The following is a 27,400-nucleotide window of genomic DNA, read 5'->3' as shown; positions in this document are numbered from 1 at the left end:
TATTGGATGGGGACATTCATCCCAACCCTGGCCCACACCATACCCATACCACAGTAAACAACAACCAAGATAAAACTAGTACCCTATCACATACCAAACCTACCAACTCACTCTCTAAATCTCACCTCAATATACATAGTATTTGTAACAAAATTTCTCAAGTTCATGCCCTCCTAGATATCCACCAATTTGACATCCTCTGCTTATCTGAAACATGGCTAAAACCTACCATTAAAGACAATGAAATCACCCCACCTGGGTATAATATCATAAGACAAGACCGCTCAGCCAAAAAAGGAGGAGGTGTTGCTATCCTGTATAAATCTAACCTACAAATCAGCTCTATATATCCTGATCTACCCCTAGATAATAAAGTCAAAATTACTAGCTTAAAACTCCAGGTTAACAAAAGTAAAGCTATAAATATCATTTGTTTATGTCTTCCCCGAGGAAATAACGTTACCACTCTTGAAAATATCCTTAGCTGGCTCTCCACAAATCTCCCACAAGAAACAATTATCCTAGGCGACCTAAACATCGACTGGAATTCATGTAATAGTACAAACCCCACCTCCCATATAAACCTATATGGCTTCTCACAACTTATTAACAGCCCTACCAGAACTAATAAAATCAATAACCACAAAACTACCTTAGACTAGATACTTACTAATAGTCCCCAACAAACCTATAAATCGGGTACCCTTCCAGATGATATAAGTGACCACTCACTAACTTATGTCATTAGGCATAAAACTAACCTAACTTTACCAAACAGTATCAGAACATTACATTCAAGAAAGCAATTTAACTCAGAACTTTTCCAAACAGAACTAAAACAATGTAATTGGTCCCCACTAAAATTTATTCCTCTTAATGAAGCAGTAGAGTACTTCAATGCCACATTCTTATCCATCTTAGACCATCACGCACCTACTCGTAATATTAGAACCAAAGCCAAACTAGCCCCCTGGCTCACCAACAACACTAGGCAAAAAATAATCCTCAGAAATAAATCCTGGGCAAAATGGCGCACTACTAAGAATCTAACTGACCGACAAACCTTCAGAGAACTTAGAAACAGTACAAAAAAAGACACACACACATTCACAGATAAAAAGAACTACTATCTTCTATTTCAACAAACCTCTAATAAGCAACCTAAAAAATTCTGGACTAGTATTAACAATCTTCTATCCCCAGGCCAATCTGTCACACCCAACCCCCAAGGCTGTAACCCTGATAATCCCACACAAACAGCTAATGCCTTTAATTCATTCTTCACAAATACTATCCAAACTCTTGCTACTCACCTATCTCCCAATACATTAAAGCTGCTTACATCCTCTGCTATTCCACCCCCTTCATTTCATTTACAACCAGTTCCTACTTCCTTTATCTCCTCCCTTCTTCATAAACTACAACCTACCACCCCCTCTGCAGACAAACTCCCTGCTGAGTTCCTCCAAATAGGAGCTAAAGCTATCGCCTATCCCATCTCTATCCTGATAAACAGATCTATACAAGAGGGAACTATTCCTACTATCTGGAAAATATCCCATATCATCCCACTACACAAAGGGGGGACTCCAACGACTTTTCTAACTACTGCCCTATAGCACTACTATCCCCTATTACAAAGATATTGGAAAAATGCATACATAAACAACTACTAAACTACCTTCTCCAAAACAACCTACTAGCTAATTGCCAACATGGATTCAGACCTTCCCACAGTACCACCACTGCATTGCTCTCCTTCACAAACACCGTCAACTATAACCGCAACAAAAATAATCTATCATCTGCAATCTTCATTGACCTGTCTAAAGCTTTCGATATGGTTAATCACCAACTTCTTCTGCATATACTCAATTCTCTCTCGCTTGACCCTCCTTCCTTAACTTGGTTCACATCTTACTTAGAAAACCGGCAACAGGCAGTTCTCTGGAAAAATTCACTATCAGATCACCTTCCTATCTCCATAGGAGTGCCACAATGCTCTATCTTAGGCCTACTTCTGTTTTCCATCTATATTAATGACCTGCAATCAGCCATGCCAACTGCTACCTGCATTCAATATGCAGATGATTCTACCATAATTTGTACAGCCACCTCTCTAACTAAACTCCAAACTATTACCCAGAAAGCTTTTTCCATTGTAGAACAATGGTTCTCTCACCACTGCCTTCTCCTTAACCCCAAGAAAACTAAACTGCTACTCTTCTTACCAACCTGAAAGTCCGCCCCTATACACTTCACTCTCACTTCCAATAACAATACTCTAATTTCTCCTGACCCTACCACTAAACTATTAGGAATAACAATAGACAACAATCTCAACTTTGATTCTCATATCAACACTACAATAAAATCAGTTAACAAAAAAATTGGATCCCTATATAGAATCAAACCCTTCCTTACACCAGCAGCAAGGACCACAATAGCCAGAATGCACCTAATCTCGACTCTTCTCTATGCCTCACCCATATTCACCAATCTCTCTAAAAACAACCTTAATAAACTAACAACATCCTATAATAATATTGCTAGATTTGCTACAGGTTACCCTTTCAGAACCCATCACTGCTTGAACCTAAAACAACTAGGCTGGCTTGAACTTCCTAACCACCTTGTACTTCAACAGCTCACAATAGCCCACAAGACACTCTACCAACCCTGCAAAATCCCAATACTCTCTAGCCTCATTACACCTTATAATAACCTGAAACACCTACGCTCTTCAAACAAACTCCTAATCTGTACTACTAAACCCAATTAATCAGGTGACTGCCTGTTCTCCAATGCTGTTGGTAAAATATGGAATAAACGACCCTCTAATATCTCATCTCTGACTTCTCTTCCACTATTTAAAAGGAATCTAAAACTATACCTCAATAAACACTGGTTATGCTCTTGTACTAACCCAGACTAATCTGTTTCTTTTCTTTTCTTTACTCACCTACTCTCCCTTTATTTCTTATACCTTCCCCTTAACACTTCAATACACTCTACCAATTTATAATTCTTCTATGTATATATTTTTTGTAATTACTATGTATTAGTCTATACATATATAGTCTTGTCTAAACATTGTATTAGCTTTGCAATTTGCACATCTTATGAAAAAAAAATCCTGTCAGAATAATATCTGTTAAAACTTCTATTGTAACTTCTTTATAAACCTTGTAATTCTTACTGGAGCTTTTCTCCCCGGGTCTCTACTGAAAATGGACATAATATCCAGCTACACTAGCCCGGTCAACAAATGTAAAATAAAAATAAAATAAAAAGAAATAAAAGAAATAAAAGAAACATTTCATTTCTGAGTGGACAACAAGCAGATCAGATCTGTCAATATGTAAAGAATATTCAGTGGAAAGTCAGGTAGTAAAACACAAATTTAAATATTTTGGTCATATAATAGAAAAAGAGTATTAAATAGAGAGTGTATCAATGCTAGAAAATATTAAAGACACCAGCAAAAATAAAGAAAAATAAAAAATAAGGGAGTAGAGCAAAGTCTAAACTGTATATAGAGCAATGAAAATGAAACTGCAAAAAACTTAAAGAAGTAGTTCTTTTCAGATAGCCCTGATGTGTGAACGTCCTTGAGATCAGGAAGAGACAGACTGAACTATATGACTAAGCGATAATACAATAACGTGTTTATAATGCTGCTAGCACTCCAAAACAACATGCTCATTCTTTTTTCCTTCACTAATAGTTTTCTATATTAATGCAATTAAATTCTAAATAGCAAAAGTTTGGCCCTACATCTTCTTACTGTTATATAGCATGCTAATCTATAAATCCAATAAACATTTTGCATATTATGCAGGCATGAATGTAATACAATACAGCATATATCATTTGTTAATAGTATTACCACATTTCATAGAAAATGGACGATACTTTTAATAGTGTTTTAGCCTTACAATCATAGAAGAAATAACCAATGACAGTCATTTTTGTATTTCAGAAATGTCGATATATTCCCTTTCTTTTAAAGCTCATTTGGGTGTTATTTACCTTATGTGAAAACTCACTGACACATATACTAGGCAGACAACTACAGACAGCAAGCAAACTATTTTTACTGATAAAAAAGATGAACTTATTTACAATGAAGTCTGATTGAATTAAAAAGAAATGAAAATGGAGGCATAATCTTCATACATTAAATCAAATCAACATATAAGTAGAAGGCAGCACCTAGAAAAGTATTGGTTTTTGACACAATAAAAAATAAGTATTTCTTCAGTAACACCAAAAGTTAATGTCTGAATGAATAAATAATAATAATTGGCAATAATTGCAACTTTAAGGATAAATTTCAACCATGAGTATGTTTCAGTGGAAGTTAATTTACTTCAAAATGTTTTACATAAAACACAGTAAAATGCAAATCCATGTAGCATTACAGCCATCATGTTCCAGACATATTAGAGAAAAACTATACTCAACAGGCAGGGTACAGCTGTCTAGCATTCACATAATGGGATTCATCCTTTCATACTAATGAGCAACTGCCATTGTACACACACACACACACACACACACACACACACACACACACACACACACACACACACACACACACACACACACACTCCTACCAACATACAAACACACACCCACGCACACACATAATGTACATACATACACACACACACACACACACACACACACACACACACACACACACACACACACACATTTCATATCAACCAGATTTGCTCAATCCCCATAATTAGCAGCAGAACGTATACTAGATTGTGTCCAATTTTTCCATTACCATCGTTTGCACTCGGAAACATTAATATTCCTTACAGTGAAAGTACTTTCAATACTTTCAGAATCGTCAGTCTATATTGCATCTTTCACTGCTAGCATTTCATAATCACCTTTACAAACTGTATTTATTGCTTTAGTGAAACTTCATAATAATCAATACGTGTGTGTGTGTGTGTGTGTGTGTGTGTGTGTGTGTGTGTGTGTGTGTGTGTGTTTTGCTTGTATTTATGTGCGCATGCGTGTGTGTCAAAAACTAATGTAACATTTTTATCTGCCTACCATAACAGCCATTATTTTTCATAATAAGACTAAACTAATGTGATCTTTGGTTTCTCATTTAATTATTTCAGATTAGGTTAAGAGCAGTTGTGATATTTCAAGAAAATCTTTGCAAAACCAGACCAAAGTGCCATCTTTATTTTAACAAAGCCCACAAACCAAACTCTTCTTTATCTATAACAAAGTTCAAAAAAGTAACTTCCTTTTCACCTTCCAAAACACCAACCAGTCTCAGGTGTGTTCTCTGAATGTATTTTAATTTCTGCTGCACATAAACCATGTAGCCTTTGGCCTTAATGGCTTTCTGTAGAAGCTTTACACCTCTTTGCCTTAATTAGCATCTTGGCAAAATACTACATCTGTAAAAGTTCAGTTACAGATGCAAGCAAATTCCATTCATTTAAGATGTCTGACCAACAGCCACACCAAGTGCAACAAATAATTAGCAATCCCTTCTAACATCGCAGCACTTCTTAACATGAAGTCAGATCAGCCTCTTAATGTTTCCCATGGTTTGGGTAACATCCACTCTTTCAATGTAACTGGTCAGTTCTTTCTCATTGTTCATCTCTTCACAACTTTTCAGTCACCCAAGTGCTGTAGAAAGATAAAGCCCTGACAATGGCCCACATGGCCCACATTCGGTTAGTGACTGGGGCACCTGATGGAGGGGTTGAAGGAGGAGGAGTTTTCCTATCCTGAGGAGAGGAATAGTGCAGGGCAGGGCAGAGCAGAGCAATAGGCAAGCAAAGAACTCCATTACTGGATGAACGATTGCTTCTCAACCAAGCTCATCTCACCTACTTGTCTGGTATGGAATTTAACTCTTGGATCCTACACAAGTAGATGTGGGATGCCTCAGGACAGAACTTCTCCCAAAAAGAAGACCCACATCTAATGACAGCATCAAATACCTGTTAGGATGTAATTTTCAGAAGGAGGCATGGAAAGCAAGTAGTTAGTGAGGGAACAGATTCATAACTAAGAGTTGAAATCACTCTGGTGTCATGGACAGACAAAGCCATAACTGGCCCCCAGATGACCTGAGTTCGATCAGCAGCTTGGCCACCTCACAGAGTGACATGGAAAAGGGACATCCATGTCATTGTGGAGGATTCTCTGCCAGACAAGCTCTTTGTGAGCCATGGTGGAGCCCAGGAATTAAAAGCATTGATACCAATCTGATGTTCAGAGGAAACTGAGAAGTATCCACCCTGCAGCTGGGATGGGACACTCATTCATTCTCAGTCTACATGCAGGAATGATATCTGCATGTGGGAAGGGGGCAGGCACTTAGACTAGCAGAAAAGTTCCTTATTGGGTGGATGATGACCCACCTGCTCAGCTCATCTCATTTGTTTTTAAAGGCTGCCCTTGGAGCCTTCCCAATGAGATGGGGCCTCCTTGCAGTATGGCATCTGTCAGAAGGGACACCCTCACTGTGGGGGGACAATAAGGATCTACTGGGGTGGAAATTTCAGGCTGAGGCATTGGCTGATGGGGGGAGGTGGTAATCAGCTCTTGCAGGGGATTTTCTCTACTTTTTTTTCTGTTTGTAATGGCATTAGTAGAAGAACAATATTGCCACTCACCAAAGTTATCCAGCTTGTGTAAACTCCATTAACTTTAAAAGCAGTGCTTGATTTCACCCAGTCTAATGGAACAGCCAGCAAAGACATCTAAGCATTTGAAACACTGTAAAATGTCTCAACCCCATTGGTTCAGCTTTAAATTACATTTCTGACTTTGTTGTCAGGATACAGTCTGAGAGACAAAAATTTCTCATCTACTTTAACTGCATGGTTCCAAAATCAATCCACTGCACATTTAACAAAATACTATAGAACTCACAATATAAACATAATGCATGAATCAGTTAGCATATGCATCCTGTTTCAAATGAAATGGGGAAAGTGGGATGATAGCCAAAAAGTCCAAGTGCAACATAAGTGCATGTACTATTAATGTGCGTGTCATACTAAGAACCATAATAAATCGGTGCATCAGGAGCTCAAAACATTCTTTTCACCATGACAGTAAATGAAAATTCATTACTTTTCCTGCACACAGGTTGTTAACAAATTGACCAAAATGACAGATGACTTGTTATTAGAAATAGCAAATGACTTTATATACAGTCTAAAAAGGACATAAAGGGGCTATAAAATATAAAAAGACTTCAGCGATAGATTAAGAGAAGTCAAGATATGAACAATTTAAAAATTGAGTGGATACATTTCAAGCACATTAGATCAGTTCTCATGTCTACAACAAACAAAAAAGTTTAGTCTCCTTTATTACAGGTTCATAGCATTCTGACAGCCACATATCTAATTTTAATAGAATATAAACAAATTGCGTTTCATGACTCATAGTGTACACTTTGGAAAGGCACATTTGTAGGGCATTGTGCATAATAGCATGTCTTATAATCCAGAAGTTCAAAACAGAGACAATAATGTAAAATCAGTAGTTCTTACAATAATTAAAAATGTAATATCTGTCAGTTAACCTGATAACAGTAAAGTAGTAACAGTTTCTACTACTTACCCTCCAGATGTCTGTATCCCATAAAGAGCAGAAGAATCCAAGGCACTTCCACAGACAAGTCGTGTCTTTGGGGAAAAAGAACAAGAAACAGTGTAACAACATTAAGGCACCGAATTTCAACTAGTTTGTACTTCTTAAAACTTACATAAAAACATTATGAGTGTTCCATACTAAGCAGCTTATAACAGTTGTGTTAACTACAGCGAGAATATAAATACATTATTATAAACAAGGTTAATATGAAACATCAATGAAACAACAGGGTCTCGGCTGGAACAAAGTGATAATTTGCTGAATAAATACAAATAAAATGAAAACTGAAAGCCATGGTGAGTAAAATAGTTTAAAAATGACTAGTATTGCAATATAACAAACTATTTATTAGGACTGATATAAAAAAGAAGCACTATTCACAGAATGCATGAAATTGTACTATGGTTTATGCATTTTACCACTTTGAAGAAATAAAAAGACATCACTTTGAACAATACCAGACCCATGTATGAAAAATACAACGTATGCAATGGCTTGTTAGAAAACACCGGCCTGCTTGCAAAGTTCAGCATGTTAATTTCACATCAACCTTAACATTAAAATGGGGACTCTATAAAAGCATGCAATGTATCACAACTAAAAATGAGGTGATCACATACAATGAAACAATCACAATGACATCACAACATTCACAATCCATAATGAGATATACACAAATATATAACAATAATAAAAGACCTGTTTATCCACAGAATTGCTATCTGGAAAAGATTTGGAGAAAGGAGGACCACAAGTTAGACCTCTGTTTTAAACAAACTGAATCAAAAATGTAATAAAACTCAGACTGAAATACATCAGAAAAGGCATAAACCTAACAAATTCAATGTTTAAAACTATTCTGTCAAAATACACATATGAAATGAAATGTTGGCATGTTTTGTGATGCCTTAGTATTTTTGAAAATTAATATGCGGGGAATGTATATTAGAATCATACAATTAAAACTGATGTCTTACTTAAAATAAGAACCACCTGCTAGATGTGTTAATCACAGCAATTTTGTACATATTGTCATAGGAAACTAATGTTTTAAAACGTATTGAATTTAACATAAACATTTTTCTTTAAAAAATAGTTTTAATTCAATAAAAATATACTATAAGGTCAAATAGCATCATGATACCAAATCAAGTACAAAACATATTGGTTAAGATGCAAAGCAGAAGCAAAATAGTGAAAGGTCACATTCATTTTTATAAACAATATGTTCTTGCAAATTCACATTTGGAATTTTCCTTTTTAGGTTAATATTTCTTTTGGTCATGGTAATAAAGTTCTGTGATATGTCTGCTTGAATGTGTAGATACAGAGATGTTTTCAGGAAATAATAGTCATAGCTTGATCTAGAGTTCAGGCTTGAAAATTCTTCCATCTTCCTAGAAAAAGTTGTACATTACCCAGAGTTCATGTATGCCATCACTTGGATTCTGTAAGTTAGGGATGATGAAAGATGAACTGCTCCTTTGCTACCTTGTTTCACATGTCTACTCCTAATTCTGTGACAAGGTTCTTCTCCAGATTTACTCTGATCTGATTTTAAAGTTTAAACTTATGTCTAAATATGTAACACAAACATATGTGGTGAATCCAAGTTATTGCCTCACACAAGCCATATATGGTAAAATACAAAATTCTCTCACACACACTTCCTTTTGAAAATAACTCCTATATCTCACTGAGCTCTTTGTTCCTCATAGAATATGTACTTGTGAAAATATCCTGCCCTGCAGAAGCATTTGTTATATCTGAGAATATATGCCCAAATCCATGTTTTCCTCTAGGGATGGTTATACCCCCTGGAATGGCCTCTCTTAAGTTCTGTCTCCCCTGTATGTTTCAGAGCAGAACATTGTACTTTAGAAGTGTTCTTGCTAGAATATTCTAGACCCCAAAATAACATATTACCCAACTGTCATGAATAATAATAAGCATTAAAACAATAGGACACACTTGGCTCACACACACACACACACACACACACACACACACACACACACACACACACACACACACGCACACACACACATGTGCACATGTGCATGCACACACCTGGAGTAGATGTTTATCTATAAAATATTTTGGACTGGAAAGATCTAAGCATTTGTTTGTCTTATTATTTAGAGCAGGAATTTTCTCAGGGACATTTTGCATCTTATGGTAGCATTGTCGCCGCGCAGTAAGATGCTGTCCAGTTCGATTCTCAGCTAGAGCGTCTTCTGCGTGGAGACATGCATGAATGGGCGTACCTTTGTTGAAGGTTGTGTGTCAGGGCTGGTAACTTGGCACGTAAAACTCAACTACCAATGATTAGCGGACCGGAGTTCCGCTGTTGCAACCCCTAACCGGGAAAAGCCGAAAAGACACAACAACAACATTTAAGAATGAATCGGTGAAGCCATATAAAAACATATTTTTTTTCCATTAGAAGAAATAAGCATAGCTCAGCCAGAAAAAAAACAGTTTTAAAAAGTTTTTTTTTTAGAAAAGTACCAAATACATTTGTTCATAGAAATGTCAGAAAATCCATTTTGTATTCTGTGAAAGTTTTCAGCTGTATCTGTTTTGATAAAGAGGATTTGATTTGAATTAACTTGTTCTTCCCTACTTTCATTAGTGGATTTATACATTGGAAAGTTTTTAAAGAAAATATTAATAACACCTCTTATTAGGTGATATATACCAAAAAGAAGACTTGTTTTGTTAAGGTCTGAGGGACTGGTCTTCCCTGAAAGGGTTTACCTTTTTGTTATTAAAATTCTTGTTTTATTTCTACTTTAGTTTGTTTTTATTATGCTGCTTTTTGCTGCTTGTTGCCATGGTGATTGAGGTCTTCTTTTTAGATTATACTTTGCTGTGGATTTGATCGACCTTTGCCTGAGGTACCTGAATTCTCAGGAATCTTAGATATTCCACAAAGCGAAGATTCCTCATTATTTGTTTTAATGTTATGCAGTCTGGCACTGATATGCTCTTTTTGACAGTTCCTGTCAGACAAAATAAGTGCTTTCCAAGTATATATTCAAATCCCATAAATGGTTGTCTGTATTCACTTAGATATTTAACAAACATTGTTCAATCATTACCCAATTTAAATGGAATGAGCTGTAATTTAATAAGGTCTCTAATCTCATATTTTTAAGTACTATTCTACTTGATTATTGTTTTCCAAGTTATCAAACTGCATGTACATGGCCCATTATTCCTTACTCATTTTATTTTTTGGTGAGGAGGCATATCATGACCTACTCAGAAATGCCACATAACCCCCTAGACTTTGTATAATAAAGGCAATGACTTATGCAATATCAGTAAATTACACTCTCTGTAAATCCTCTTCACCTTAAATAAATACTAATCAATTTGTTTAGATGCATTTTGACATTTCAAGGAGGTACAAGACACAGTTGGTTACAATGTCATTGTATTAATCTAAAAGGGATGATTCTATGTAAAACATTCAGCGGAGTCATCTTAGACATCGATACTTCTGAGATTAAGTATCTGTTAACAAAATATGTACCAATACTACCTACTAAATGTAGTTACACTAACAATACATACAAAGGTCAAAATGTGGTTGTGGTCAGTAACTTCATGTAATGAATCAGGGCTAAAATTCAAAAAGGTTACTGCAACATTTCCTCATTCAGCGATAGCCCTACCATGGTTCTTTTGCCTGAAGACATGTAACATCCTGGTGAGATGTATCCATAGCCATGCTACATGCTAATGAGGGAGTCCGGGGAGAAGCAAATTACAATCAATCATGTGTTCTCCCTCAGAACTGCTGCAGCGTGGCATACATGCAGCTGAGTGATTCAGGCAATCTCATGGCCGCATAAATTAGCAAGGCCTCTTCTGGCTTCCCATTGAAAGGCCATGTTCATTCATTGCGGTATGTTTTCTATGCATAGCACAAGACATACCTGTTATCTGAATATCATTTTGCATTTTTTTGCATTCTCCTCACTTTTGTTAGCACCATATGCATTCTACAACAGATTTTGCCTCCAGTCCTGATACCGACCTGGAACTTATAAATTCATCAGCAGTTATTAATTGCAACAATCTGGCCATATTACCTGGATCATTTTGTTTAAAATAAAATAAGTGGGTAGAAAACACAATAAAAGAAAAAATGTTATAGATGTACACAAAATGATGAAATAACTTCAGTATAACTGATTTTAATTCATCTAGACATTCTCTCAGCACTGAATAAAGGTATTATCTTTATTCCCTCTCATTATGTTTCACATTTTGATATTGTAACAGACTAATTATACAATTCCTCCCTATTAATATTCTAAAACATGCACGCTGATTGGCCAGCCCAACCAGCGTACCCATTGTAAATCCCACAATATACCAAAAAGGTCCAGTCGCCCGGACTTTTTTCCGTTGGTATAAACTGCCCCAAAACTTTTTTTTTACAATAAAAAAAAAAGAGAGAGAAAATGGAGCAATGGAGACTTTCTTTTCTCTGTTGCTTCTGTTTGAAAGCCTTAATGTACTGGGTATGCGTGGGAATGCAAGTCCCATACGCGTGCGCAGTACATCAAAACGCAGACTCAGTATACCACAACCGGTTGAAGAACAGCAATCCGCTGTTATACAAAGACATTATTTAAGAAAAGTAAGTATTTTTTTTCTTAAATAATGTCATTGTATAATAGCAATAACCGACGCCATGGTTGTGGTATATTGAAGATTTATCCATGGTTGCCTTTGTTTAATCATGAGGGCGAATTTTCAATATACCATACCACGTTATCAGTTATTGCTTAAATATAATTTTGCCATGCACTCAACTTGAAATATTGGTTTAGAAAAAAGAAAAATACAGTAGGGAACTTGCAGGAGGAAGAAAGTAATACCTATTTAGATTTTAGTATTAAAAAGTCGTGGTTCAATCCCCACCTCATTCAGCTGTTAACATTTTTCAAGAGACAATGATGAAGGATTTGAAAAAAAATGAGCATGGTATTTTTGCAAACTACTAATTTAATCTGGATAAAATACAACACTGAGCAGTTATGAAATTATTTCAGAATTCTGATATAGTAATAAAGCATGCAAATGATGGAGCACGAGGTGATGATTTGGGCTTGTACTGATTCTGAACAACAAGTTCTTTCTCATGCACCTGCCGTTAGTACATATAAAGAAATGTTTATAGATCTCAACTCACTATTTAAACAATGATTAGACAATTTCTTGAGTCCTTGTATGGCTTGAGGGGTGATTACATATAATATCAGGGATCAAATCTTAGTAGAAAATCATTCACCAAAAATAATAACCTTTTTGCCTATAACTCACAAACAATTCAACCCACCAACTGGAAGACTTATTGTTTCTGGTCATGACTGATTAACTGAACCATGTTTGGGTTTTCCTGAAAGGTATATAAAACCACTTCTGACATTAGATCCAGCCAGATTAAATTATATAATCCATTTTTAAAACATTACCAACAATATGTACTTTACTATATGTGCACTTCAAATATTCAATCTCTGTACACTAGCATACCCCATAATGGGGGGGGGGGGGGTCAAGGCAATAGAATCTTTTTTTAGCATGATCAGGTCAATATGCTGAAGAGCTTAATGAATTTCTGCTGTTACTTTTGGAACATGTGTTAAGCAAATATGTTCTATATTTTGAGAATAAATGTTTTTTACAAGTGAATGTGACAGCAGTTAGATAATATTTTTGCCCCCACCCCATGCATGCAGAAATACTCGTCGGCTACCTCGAAGATTCCTATATCCTTAATTTTGGTGGTAACATGTTCATAGACTGCATTTTTAGGTGGTGCATGTTTTGGGATAGTTGTTTGTTTGGTCCAGTAATGTTGAACAACTGTAAGCAATTCTAAAGGTCTAAAGTATGGCTAATATATGGTTGTAAAGGATTTGGGTGAACGCTTTTGGATAATGTGGTAGTAGCAGAGATTGGTAAGGCTAGTATGACGTAGAGGGGATAGAAATGAGAAAGGGGGAGAGTTATGTGCAGTATAAATTTAGGTAAAGATTGGTGTATGGAAATTGGGAGTGGGGGTGGTAGCACTGTGAGCTTAAGCATAGTGAGGGCAAACAGAAAGAGTCCTGAGCAAAGTGAGGATGAATGGAAAGAGTTGGAACCCCTCCCAGATGGAGGTATTAGTTCAAGAAAAACAGACAGTGACAATGGAGCTAAGGGATGGTTTAAACTGCAGTGTGAGTAATGTTGCTAATATAACATGAGTAAGTCAACAGGATAGCAGAACAGCAAACATTTGAAAACATTGCTCATGGTTCTAAAAGCCATACATTAAAGCCAGGCCAAATTGCTCATGGGTGAGAAAGCCATACATATCAAGATAATATGGTTTTAAAGCCTGGAGTACATTAATACACAAAGTGTCCTTTTTCTTTATCAGTAGCACAGGCTGCAGAGATGCATATTTGAAGTCCCACACTCATATCAACAATATTTTATTTACATTTCCTATTTGGTGGGTTGAATTCATGTGATATGGGAAGTTGTTATATTTTAAATATAAATGAGGATGTTGGTGGTGTCTCTTCCTCAATGATAAAGCCTTTGGCCTAAAACCTTAAGTTTGCTATAGAACCTGTTCTATGGCTTTCATCAGGGCATTTAAGGTTTGCCACAATTTAGAGCTGTTTTTGTGGTTTAACTAGCTGGCTAGATAGATTAATAGACAGACAGATATTTTTAACTGTGTCATGAAACAGGGAACACTCACAAGAATGAGCCACAAACAATCAATATTTTTAGATTCAAACACAAAATAATGAAAGTTGCCTGTACACCAAACAGCTGCTAATTATAAATATCAAGTCCAAAGACTGCAGAACAGCAAGAAAAGGGCAAATTCCCAGACCTCATTGTTCCATAGCCCCAAACACAAAGCAACCTAACAAAGAGAAACCAGCACCTTGAGACTTTTACAATATCACATTTAATATAAGACAGTGGACTATAATTGGCATTAAAGGTGATACCTGGCTGATTGTTATTCAGATATTTCAAAAATGGTGAAAATTCGTTTAATTTTCCTTGTCTCAGAAATAATGCCACATACCTGTCTCAGGCAGAAAAAAATGTCAGAATCAACATCATAAATGTATTGGTATTCAAACTCTACATATAAAAGTCAGCATAAATGGGTGCAAATATTCCACCCATGGCAGTACCCCTTAGAAGCAAACAACTGCAAACGACTGCAATACAAGTTTACTACATTTTAAACAAAAAGCTCTTAGAGTCATCTGAAAATGTACCATTTAACATTAGCCAAAAATCCATTGCCTGGAGCCGTGCATTGTGTGGAATAGAGGCCGATAAACTCTGAACACCTAATGTACATAAATATATGGTTTGTTCCTTCCAAAGATCTTGTCTAACACCAATAAATTCTGTGGAATCTTGAAGTTACATTGGTCAATAAGGGCTTTAGGTTGGATTCATGCATTTCTGAAAGGCATTCAGTCCTGGAATCATGCCTTTAAACAATCCACTTCTATTGTGTTAGGTATTGCATTCATATGCATTTTCAAAAGATAGAGCGTTTGACTGGATGGATCAGAGACCTCTAGTTCCTATTACAATGGTTTACTATAGCAATAACCCACGCCTGGGTGTGGGTAATGCTAAATTTACCCACGGTTGGCGTGGTTTGGTCCCGAGGGCGCGAGAGACCAAACAAAGCCAACCGTGGGTAAATTTAGCATTACCCACACCCAGAAGTGGGTTATTGCTATTATACCATGACATTATTTAAGAAAAGAAACTATTACTTTTCTTAAATAATGGCATAGTATAATGCCTGTTTGCTGCCCTTCCGCAGATGTCTGGCATCAGCGGCAGTTCTGATGTACTGCGCCTGCGCAGTACATCAGAGTTGTGAAAAGCAACGGAGAAAGCAAGATCTCCGTTGCTTTTTATGTTTCGCTATGTTAAAATGAGTTTAACATAGCGAGACAGTTTTAAAATAAGCAACGGAGATGTCCGTTGCTTATTTTAAACGTCTCGCTATGTTAAACTCATTTAACATAGCGAAACACTAAAAAGCAACGGAGATCTTGCTTTCTCCGTTGCTTTAAACACTGTCGCTATGTTAAATGGGTTTAACATATGAGACAGCTTTAAAATAAGCAACGGAGATCTCCGTTGCTTATTTTAAAGCTGTCTCGCTATGTTAAACCCATTTAACATAGCGAGACAGTGTTTTAAAAAAATGAGTTATACTAATGGAAAAAAGCCCGGGCGACCGGACCTTTTTCCATTAGTATAACTCGATTTACAACGGCACGCTGGCCAATCAGCGTGCACGTTTTGGGAGGGTCATGGTATAATAATTGTTTTGTTATTAAAATTCTGTATAAAGAACTGATCAACTTCCTTTTTAAAATGACAGTGAAAGGTCAAGCAGAAGTTACTGATGACAATTATGATGATTTAATTGCCTCATGATTTCTGTTACACAAACCTGCTTATTACACAAGACCACCCCCATGGCCTGCTTGAGTAATGCTCTCAAATGGATCACTACATAAAAACAGTGCTACTTGCTGGGTAAGGGTTAAATTTGCCCCGGAATATTTAAAAATATCACTCCTGCGGTTTTGCAACTTCCTGAACAGCATTTGTTTAAAAATATCAACAATGGGGTGGTAGGGTGGATTAAAGTTAGACTGTTTTAACCTAAAGAGTTTCACACAAATGTCTATGCTCACTGATTTGTTATTATGATACTAGCATTTTAAATTCAGCAGTCAGCAAAACTGTTTTAAATTCACAATTGATTAATAATGAGATGCAAAAAAATGAAGGAGAAAAAATTCAAACTGTGCTTAAGTAAACCCACTGCTTCAGATTTAACTATATTATAACTCAGAATGACAAGCAGTGACTCACTCATGTTCACAATATTGACAATGTTTGCTGTTTCCCAGTTGTTTGAACTTGCTCCATATCTCAGATATAGTATTGCTGTTTTCTATATTTCTTCCCTCAATGTCTGTACTTAGAAGGTTAATTGAAAATTTCCATCCCTGTCTTGGCCCCTGGAGATGAGTCATTAGATTCAGTGTCCATATTAGAAGAAATAAAGGAGTCTAACCTAGTTTCAGGCTCTCCTTAGACTAGATATATTAACACTGAATTTACATTTAGGCCTGGATTGTCCACCTGATGTCTGTCTCACTTCTTTGGAGAAATGAACAGACTGTTTTTGTTTTCCACATAAATGCAATGTTTAGTTTATAGTTATTCAAATATTGTTCATACTTCCTGTAGTTTCATCTTTCATGTTCACTATTATGCAACAACATTTGCTTAGTAAAGTTAGCTTACAACTCATTATAAAGGATGTGGGATGTAAAATCCTTAACGTACAATTTCTGTTTACAGTTTTTGTGAAAATAACGATCAAACGCTCATAAAAACTAATTATCGACTTAACAGAAAGATTGGATGCAGTCATTTGAATTGAACACCACTGAGACATAAAAATGTAATTGTCATTATCTATTCCACACTTCAGGTACACCAACAAGCCTCCTGAGTCATGACAGCTTCCGAATAGGATTTCAACTTATACATGTTTTATGCTGTAGACCTTAGATTTTTAGAAGAATCTAAAAATTGCTTAAAAGCAGAATGGATTGAAGAAACTCCATCACTGAAACTAAAAACGTGTAGGCTCTCCCAAATTCTGTTATATGACTGTTTGGTTTCCTACATCTGTGGGATGTTATATCATGTTTATCATCAGTGAATCCAAGCGTATGTTGGGTCAAATCAAATGGTGTCATCATCTTACCAGGAACAACAGTAATTAGCTAGGTACATTAGGAATTCCTCCCAATACCAAAAAACAAATAGTATATAAAGTCTACAAATGGTGCATGAGGCAGAAGACACATAGTAAAATATAAATAAATAAATTCCAAAAAAGAGAAACCGGCACCTTAAGACTTCCACAATATAAAGTCATATTTGAAGACACTTTTGACTTCATCAAAAGAATAAAAATGCATCAGCAGTTCACCAATTACCAATACAATTCAAATTAAATGGTTGTTAACTCAAAAACATGGTACTCACATCTGTATTATAAAAATAGATATATACTATGGCTTGGCACCTATATCTGTTATGGACACAGGCAACCTGTAAATGGTTCGTCTCCAGGCCCCTGTTGTAAATGTTTCATCTCCCAAGCCCCTGCTTACATTTATCAGGGGCACCAGAACCTGTCAGAGATTTGGGTTGCATAACTAGACTCAAAAATGCCCTTGTGATTAGCCTAGTAAAAACCTATGAACATAAGAAACACCTATGAACCTATAAAGTCCCTCTCCAAATGTATACATTGTAGATGATGCCTAAGTTATGCAATGGAGATCAAAAATATATGCAGAATATTAATTGTTTATAATGGTAATTCATTGACTATGGGTGAACTGCCATTAGAAGTAAGTTTCATGCATCCATCTACCATGGATATTACTAAATGTCACTTGAATACATAAAAAGGTAAGCATCATCATACTTGAACAAATAATAAAGAATTACATTTTACCCTGGCTGGTGCAGTGCCCCCAATGTGAATATCTAAATACTTTGTTTTCTTTCTAGGGCCCACTTAATCTCAAATTTAGTTAGGTTCTTAGATGTAATCATGTTGATTCCTATGGATGTAGCAAAATCTTCATCATCACCATCATCATCATCAACCCCCTTTTTCTGGTTTTTATAGATGGGGTCAGGTTGATATATGAACTGTCTCCATCTCTCTGAATTTAATGCTACTCTCATAACTTCTTTGGCAGTTGATCCATCGATCTCTTTACTGGATGCACTCTTTTCCTCTTATCTTCTCCCTTTCTGTCCCAAATCTTCTTCACCAGATTGTCTTCTGCTTTCATTCATGTGCCCAAACCTCTGTCATCTGTTCTCTTCTATTCTGTGCAACTGGAGCTACTTGGGCTTCTGCTCTGATAACCTCATTTCTTCATCTGTCCCACAGTGTGCATCCAACTGTCACTCTCAGGCACTTCATCCCCATCACCTCTAGCTACCTCAACTGTTCTGCCTTCACTGTCCATGCTTGTGTACCGTACAGTAGTACTGGTCTCACAAATGTTTTGTACACCTTACTTTTCAGTTCTTTGGCATTCTGCTGTCACACATACTACCCCTGACACTCTGTCAGTTGGCTGAAGCCCCTCTTTGACCTTCTCATTCAGACTTCCGTTCTCAACAACAACTCCCAGATACATGAAACTGTTAACTTGTTTCACTATTTCCCTTCTATCTTGATTTTCAGCTTCTTCTGATTTTTCCCAATTTGCTGCCAGAACAACTGTTTGGTCTGTCCTCATTTTCTTCCCATAATGCACTTTCAGTTTTGTGTTCTATTCCCATATCCTTCTCTGAAGTTTTAGCTCAGAGTCTGCCTGCACTGCCACATCATCCGCACACAGCAGCTTTATTAATCTGTCCCCTCCAACCTGTTTGTTGATAATATCACCAGTATGAATACAAGTGGGTTAAATCCTGATGCACTCCTCTCTCACTGGGAATCTGTCTGAGTATGAAAACTGTTTGTACTTGTGTCATTTGGGTCTATATACATAACCTGCACTAATTGTAGCAAAGTTTCTGGGACATTGAACCATTGCAGGATTGTACAACTCAGCTTTCTTTGAACCTTGTCAAATGCCTTTTCCATGTCTAGGAATGCTAAGATGGACTCGTTCCTCACCTCTAGATTCTATTTCACTGCAAACGTTGAGTTGGTTGTCCTATAGCCCGATCTGAACTGAAACTGATTATCTCACCTCTGACTTTCTAATGCTCTGACTGTTTCCTCTTTGAATTATTGCTTTTGTCATTTCTGACCAATATCCTCTAGAAAGAAATCTATTGCTAAGTATCTGAAATTGTTTTTAAGGTTTGTCTCATTGCTATAAATTCTGCTTTGCCTTAGAAATTGTGAACTAATAATACTGTTTTTTGTAAATCTGGGATATATAATATGGATATGCACAAAGGTGTTGTTGCTCCTTTCAAAGACTCACAATCAAATGAAAATGAATAAATTCCAACCCAGCTAGGCTTCTAAATTAGCAGGCAGCAAGTTTAACATTCTGTAGTCCCTTCACTTTTCTTTATTTCCAGAACTTGCTTTACTTTAATGTTCTCTCAGTCTGCAATTTTTCTAAGTCGGAGTTTGTGCATGTGTGAGCATGTGTGCGTGTGTTTGTGGGTATTAAGTTTTCCATGCTCAAATGACTTTTTTTTTTAACTTTGCTGTTTAGACCACACCTTATAATACCAAAATAAGAAGTTTTGGTGCATATCTAATAATATATTTTCATGCATTTCCCTTTAATGTACATTGTTTTCTATACCATGCTTTTTCTTATTGTATTATCTATCTTAAATTGATTGCTTACATTCTGATTTTATGGACAGTAACTCATTAACACCTGTGTGGTATGAAATGTCTCCCTTCTAGCAACCTGTATGCATCCGTGCATTCCAGAGGACTTTCTGAAAAATCAACTTGAAAAATAGGATAAATAAGAGTAAATGTTTTGCTAATAATATTAGTTATTAAAACTGTACAAATAGCAATGATGTCACTAAGAAGTATTCTTTACAATGATAATAGTCAGTACATTCATGGGGCCAGATTAATAAAGGTGCTGCAATGCATACACAGCCATGTATACATCACCATATCTTTTTTATCTTCAGCAAGCACCTTTACTTGGTCCTGCATGGTACTCCAACATGAAAACATGCAGCATCACAAACAGCTGCCCCCATTGGCTTGCTGAGAGCTAATACGGCATTCCTTAGTGGAGAGTCATTTTTTTAATTAACTATGTGCTTTCTCCCTGGAAACACCTCTAGGAAGGCATCTACATAGTTGAGCAATGCAAGAAAGCATTATGTCATGTAGATCAGTGGGGCCATCCCCACTGTGTTGCAGTAGTGAACATGACCAAAAGTCTGTGCTCAATAGCTGAGCATAAACATTGTGGGGAGCGAACCACTAGACACCAGAGTTTAATTTTAAAGTTCCATAGCAGCACTGACATTTAAATGGGGATGGGGGAGTACAAGGACATACCAGACACTAGGGAATCATCTCTAAAGTGCTGTACTAGCAAGACACTTACTACAGGGGCTGGAGGTTGTGAGAAACATTAGACTGCAGAGAAACCATGAAACACCATAATGGCACATGAATAATAAAGGTGATCAGGTTGGAGGAAACTATTGGACACCAGAAATTATAATTTAAAGGGCTGTACTGGCACTGATGTTACTATTGCACTATTGCAATTACTGGGGGGGAGATAAACACTCTTTAGTACCCTAGCAGCACCAATGTTACTACAATGACTGGGGGGTGTGGGGAATTTGGACTTATTTTAAAAGTGATGTAATGTTATGAACATCAAAACACATATGTAGGTGGGGAGATGCTTAAAGTGCTGTGATGGCACCAGTGTTACAACGGGGATTGGATGGTAACGGGAATGCTTTAAGTGCTGTGATAGCACCAATGTTGTAATGGGGATTGGGGAAGTGGAAACAGTTTAAGTACCATGATGACACCAACATTGCAATTGGGATCATGAAGGAGGGGATATGCTAAGCACTATGAAATACTTGACAAAGTTCTCTAAGGCACAGACCAACATCATAGGGATAAAGGGAAAACCACCAAGCACACTAAAAAGTGCTGTAATGGAACCAATGGTAGTGCAGAGATTATGAGTGGGGGGGAAACTACAGAGTACGCACTTCATAAGGGTGATGGTGGGGAGTACCACACAGCCAGAAAAGACACATTAAAGTGCCATAATGGCACAAAAGATGCAATGAGGATTAAGCTGCAAGGGAGTGGGATACACTAGACACCAGGGCCTAATACATATGTGCCATAATGACGCTAAAGTGCCACAGGGGTGGGGAAACCATGGGAGGGTAGGGACAGATACAGGTTCTGTGATGTGTGTTCATGTTTGGGTATATGTGCACATGTGTGACAGGGAGATTTCACTGTCTAATCAGTAGCAGGTTACTAACGCGATCCAGGAAACATGCAAATTAACCAATAATGAGTAAGAGCTAGTTTGCTCCTGAATTACAAATAAAATGGCCTTCCTAGTGTGAGCCACACGGCTCTTAAAGATCTCCAAGGATACTTTTTCAAAAATTCTATAATATAGTAATATTCAAACAGTCCCAGAATTATGTTTCTTTCTAACATTTCACAAACAAATGACCACATCTTGGAAACTGGACTACCAAGATATATAGTCTTAGAACCCAAGCACCAAACAAAGGGAGAAAAACCATAAGGTTTCACATGGCAACAAGAAATTCTACTCAGAGCATATATTAATTGATATATTTACAGAAATATGAAACCATTTACTTAATTGTATAATTAGTAATATAAATAACACTGAATATCGCTCCAGACAGGCAACTTACAGTGCAAATATCAATGACAATTTTCTTCAGCAGCATCTAATATTTTTTTCTGATGCCATGCAATAGTTTGTAAGTCCCTTAGCTTTTGAAGGATTAAATACATATGGCAATATTGTTTATTTTCATAATTATTTTTCATAATTACCAACAAACAACTATCTTCTGTGTATTGTGATATAAATAAATATTCACATTGAGTTTTCCTGTCTCCTGTTTTGGCATTTAACACAATATCTCTCAATATTATGTAAGTCTCTTATTTATGAATATGTGAATATAAATGTGAAAACATGAACAATGAGTGCCAAACATTGATTAATTTCTCAAGTGCAAGACATCCTAGATTAAAATCTTCATGGAATTTGTTAATATTCCTTATCCTTTTTAATACTGCCTATTACTGGCTGGTAAGTCACTTGGTGAAGTAAGAACCAAAAAATGTCTGAACAGCATAAGGATACATGAATGTGAACTGGAAGTATACAAAAAAGGTGCTATTAGCTTGAATGAAGAATTGATAAACATGAACATTTGCATAGCTCCTGTATTGGTTATGTTTCTGCATGTCACCAGTCCAAAGTTTTGCACAGGCCAAAATTTAGTCAGAACCATAGTAAGAAAATAATGCACTTGGAATAATATGATTATAATTGTGCTCCAATATGGCAAAATTACATGAAATGACTGAAATTAAAGTGTATGCATATATTTACAAAGTATGCATGTATTCAGTGTTTTTATAATAGTACCATAATGTTCCTAAAAAAAAAAAAAACACTCTTACATTTGAGGGTATGTTCCAAAGGATGAGATGCTGAAAGACAATACTCTTAGGCAACAGCAATAATGTATAAACTGAAAAATAACTCTGAATAAATTATTTTGTAATAATTTTAATTTCATTATTTAAATGTAGATGTCATTTGCATTAAATCTTACCTACTGCTGAGTTCATGAAAAGTTCAATACAAAATATTTACGAATTGACCACATTTTTCAGCCATAATGGGTAATGCTCTTTCTCTCTCTCTCTCTCTCTCTATAGATACATACATAGATAGAGATATATTATATGCAGCCTTTTACATTTTGTATCAAGTCATTCAGACAGAAAATGTTTGTGAAAAGTACAATTCTTACTGTGAAAGTCATGCAGTCTTAATTTTATAAAATGATAGCCTACAGCACAAAACTGTTATATAATATCATATGATCTGGATTACGCAGAAACTAAAATACAGCAGAAAGAATAACCAGGCATTGAATTTAGTGATGATCTCCATTACACAATGAAGGATCACAGAAAATCTCATGTTGCTTACAACAAAGTAAAGAAGATAATTTCATGCATGATACCCATACATTTTTATATTACATAAAGAAAGGATGAAGGTTGCAATCCCTAAATCAGCATTGTAAAATACAGCTAGGATGTACTGTTAGGTATCACTTTTCTAGCATTGCATAAAACAAGAAGAATTGCTATTCATCATGTCACTTTCACAGGTGTTTAGTAGTAGAAACATAAGAAGCATACAGATATAGATTCTATATTAAAATATGGCTCTGAAATAAATAAAATGAGCTATCAGATGATGTGAAGAGTTAGGCAAAATATTAACACAGCAACTGGATGCAACTCTAAATATAGAAGAGTTTTATTATGTTCAGTTTTTTCTGTATTTTACAAAAAAAATACTAGGATTGACAAATCATCCAATAAGCACTCCATTCTTGACTGGATCATAACAAATAAACCAGCCTATTCCCCTCACTCTGGCTATCGCCCTGATAGCCTCAGTGACCATCTCCCAACCTATCTACATAGAAAACAAATTAACCCAACAAAGCAAACTATGTACAAACAAAACACCTTAACCTGAATAACTTCATAAATGTCCTCAAGCACTGTAACTGATCACCACTTAAACTACTCCACTAGAAGACTCTTTGGAATATTTTAATACTACCTTCCTTTCTATATTAAACACACAGGCTCCTCCCAGGACTATAAGAGTTAAATCTAACTTTGCCCCAGGGCTTAACAAAGAAACTAGGTCATTGCTAAAAGCAAGAGATGAAGCCCGGGAAAACTAGCACAAAATGAAATTCCAAATTGCAAAGCAAACTTAACAAGAACTTAGAAACAAAGTAAAGAAACAAATTAAACAGGACAACATACTCCAACCAAACAAATCCAGTACACCTCCACCCACTACTAATAATAACTCAGACAACATTGCTACCCAATTAAACAAATACTTTACCGAAACTATTTTAGCCCTCTCTAAAAATTAAACCTCCACTCCTACTCCAGTTACTCTTACACCGAGAAAGAAAACAATACCAGCTTCTCCCTTCAACCTGCCTCAAATGAGACAATAAAAAAACTTCTTAGGAAACTAAAACCCACTACATTAGCTGCAGACAACTTAACCAGCAGAGTTTTTAAGACTAGCTGCTGAAGGAATTGCCTATCCAGTATCTATCCTTATTAATATATATATATATATATATATATATATATATATATATATATATATATATATCGGAACACCAAGTACCTACCATATGGAAAACGTCCCACATTATTCCACTTCATAAAGGAGGCAATTCAACCAGTTTAACTACCAATCAAATGAGATCCTATCCCCTCTGTCTATGATAGTAGAGAGAATTGTACATAAGCAACCTGTATACTAACAAGATACTAACCAATATGCAGCACAGTTTCCACCCATACCGCAGTACTATCACTGTGCTAATGTCATTTACTAACACTGTCAACCTTCATAGAAACAATAGTAAATACGTGTCCTCAATCTTTCTAGATTTATCTAATGCCTTCAATATGGTCTCACACAACAAACTTATAAATGCCCGATCTGAGTAGAATCTATGTCAGTCTATTCTTGCCTGGTTTCAGGGCTACCTAACCAGGTGTCAGCAAGCAGTACGTTGGCAACAAAATCTATCACCCCTTCTTCCCATGACCCTATGGGTTCTCTAATGCTCTTTATTATGCCCCTACTCTTCTCTATATTTACAAATAACCTTCATACCTCAGCCCTGAATGCCTCAGTCATTCAGTATGCAGATGATTCTACAGTGATATGTGCTGCTACTACCCTACAGGAACCACAAACAACAACACAATAGTCCTTCATAGAAGTAGAAAGCTGGATAACAAACTCTCACCCAATTTTAGACCTAAAAAAACCTCATGTTATTCCACCCCAATAAAGTTCCTTTCCTATACCCATCTCCACTTTCAACACTGTATCAACAAACAACATTGTCTTACTCTCACATCATGACAAACTTCTGGGAGATGAAATAGACTGCAACATGAGATTTGACATCCACATATCCCAAACCAAAAAAAGTATAGAAAAAACTTGGTACGCTTTATAGGAACAAGTATTATCTTACAAAAAAACACAAAAAAATACTATTCCCCAATCCCATCTGATCGCAACTCTTCTCTAGGCATCACCCATATTAACTAACCTAAGAAAATTTTGAGTTAATAAAACTAGCCTCCAGTAACAAAATTGAAAGGTATGCAGCAAACTCACCCTTTAGGTCACACCACTGTTCAGTACTCAGACAGCTCAACTGGTTAGAACTCCCCCAACTCCTACTCTTTAACCAACTAACCATGGTCCACAAAATCTTCTATCAACCAGGGAAACACCTGCCTTGCAAAACCTACTACAACCATACTCCAGTGTCTGAGCTCTATGCTCTAGCAACAAACTCCTTATAAAGATAACCACAGTCAGCAATCTTGATGGAGAAGCCCTCTTCTCAAATTACATAGCCAAAATTTGGAATGCACTACCTCCTAACATAACATCCACCAAAACCTAAACTCAATTTAAAAAATGCTAAAAACTCACTTATCTAACAAGTGGCTATGCCCATGTACTCCTCCCGACTAAACTATCTCTTTCAACTGTTGCTATTACTTCTTACAAATTACTTTAATGCTCTATATACACATAAGTTCTTTAATCTCTGATGATAATTAAGTACAATGTTTTAAAAAAAAACGCTTATATAATGGTTGTATGGAGTCTGTTTCACTGTACTATGGTCACATATGTAACTCGCTGTGATACTTAATTTACTCAAAAGTTTGTTAACATGTATGAATTATGTGGAGCTTTTCTCCCTGGGCCTCCTCTGAAAAAGTACCTGTGCCCAGTTGGACTTTCCTGGTAATCAAATGTAAAAATAAATAAATAAATAAATATTCATTTATTTATTTTACATTTGTTGATTGGGATAGTCCGACTGGATACATGTCCATTTTCAGCGGAGGCCTAGGGACAAAAGCTCCACATAATAATACACAAAGTAACCCCAATAAAACATATCACGCATAAGATACATACATTGACAGAGCAAGAAATTCATGAAAAAACATTCATATGTAATAAAGCATACATAGATAAGTAGGTACAATAGTGATATCTAATAAAGGTTACAGAGATGGTTCTAGTCAGGGGTAGAGCAAGGACATAACCAGTGTGATTTAAAATGTTTTTTGAGGTTTTTTTTGAATAGGGGCAGAGAGATTTCGTGGGTAATATCTGCAGGAAGAAGGTTCCATATTTTGCCAACAGAGTTGGCAAAAAGAGCATCGCCTGCGGAGTTGTTAGCTTTGAGGGTGAGTACCAGGAGTCTATTAGGTGAGGATAAAGGCCTAAGGGAAGTATGGGGGCAGGTAATATTTTGTGTTATCAGATTGGTAGAGGATTTTATGGGTTACTATGAGCTTATTGAACTGCAGTAGAGTAGGCAGTTCACACGACTCTAACATCTTTAGATTATGACAATGGTGTGTCCTGAATGCCGTGCCAGTAGCAAATCTGGCAATATGGTTGTAACAGCAGGATAGTTTGTTAAGGTCAGTTTTGTTCAGGTTGGTGAATAGAGGAGACACACAGAGAAGGGTAGAGAGTAAATGGGAATGGGCGATAGCAGTTCGAGCAAGAGGCATAAGGAAAGGTTTGCTCTTATAAAGGGAGCCTAGTTTTTTGTTGATGGTCTTGATAATGTCATTTATATGGATATCAAATTTGAGGTTCCTATCTACTATAACTCCTAGAAGCTTGGCTTGGTCTTCAGGAGAGATGATAGTGCCATTTCTGGAGTTTATGGTAAAGAATTGAGG

The 27,400-nt window shown here is 36.3% G+C and overlaps 1 protein-coding gene across 1 annotated transcript in view; it reads right to left on the bottom strand.

The window, feature by feature from the left end:
* UNC13C (unc-13 homolog C) overlaps positions 1-27,400 on the bottom strand; it is a 4,920,764-nt gene that overhangs the window by 4,178,319 nt on the left and 715,045 nt on the right. The window contains exons 2-3 of the mRNA XM_044078941.1: positions 8,359-8,381; positions 7,627-7,691 (exon numbers count right to left, since the gene is read on the bottom strand). Of these exons, the coding sequence (XP_043934876.1) occupies positions 7,627-7,691; positions 8,359-8,381 (88 nt within the window). The remainder of the gene's footprint in view (positions 1-7,626; positions 7,692-8,358; positions 8,382-27,400) is intronic.

The sequence above is a fragment of the Protopterus annectens genome, chromosome 7.part1, assembly GCF_019279795.1.
Source record: "Protopterus annectens isolate FY-2018-M chromosome 7.part1, PAN1.0, whole genome shotgun sequence".
NCBI classification, from domain to species: Eukaryota; Metazoa; Chordata; order Ceratodontiformes; family Protopteridae; genus Protopterus; species Protopterus annectens.
This window is presented reverse-complemented; position numbering and strand designations above follow the sequence as displayed.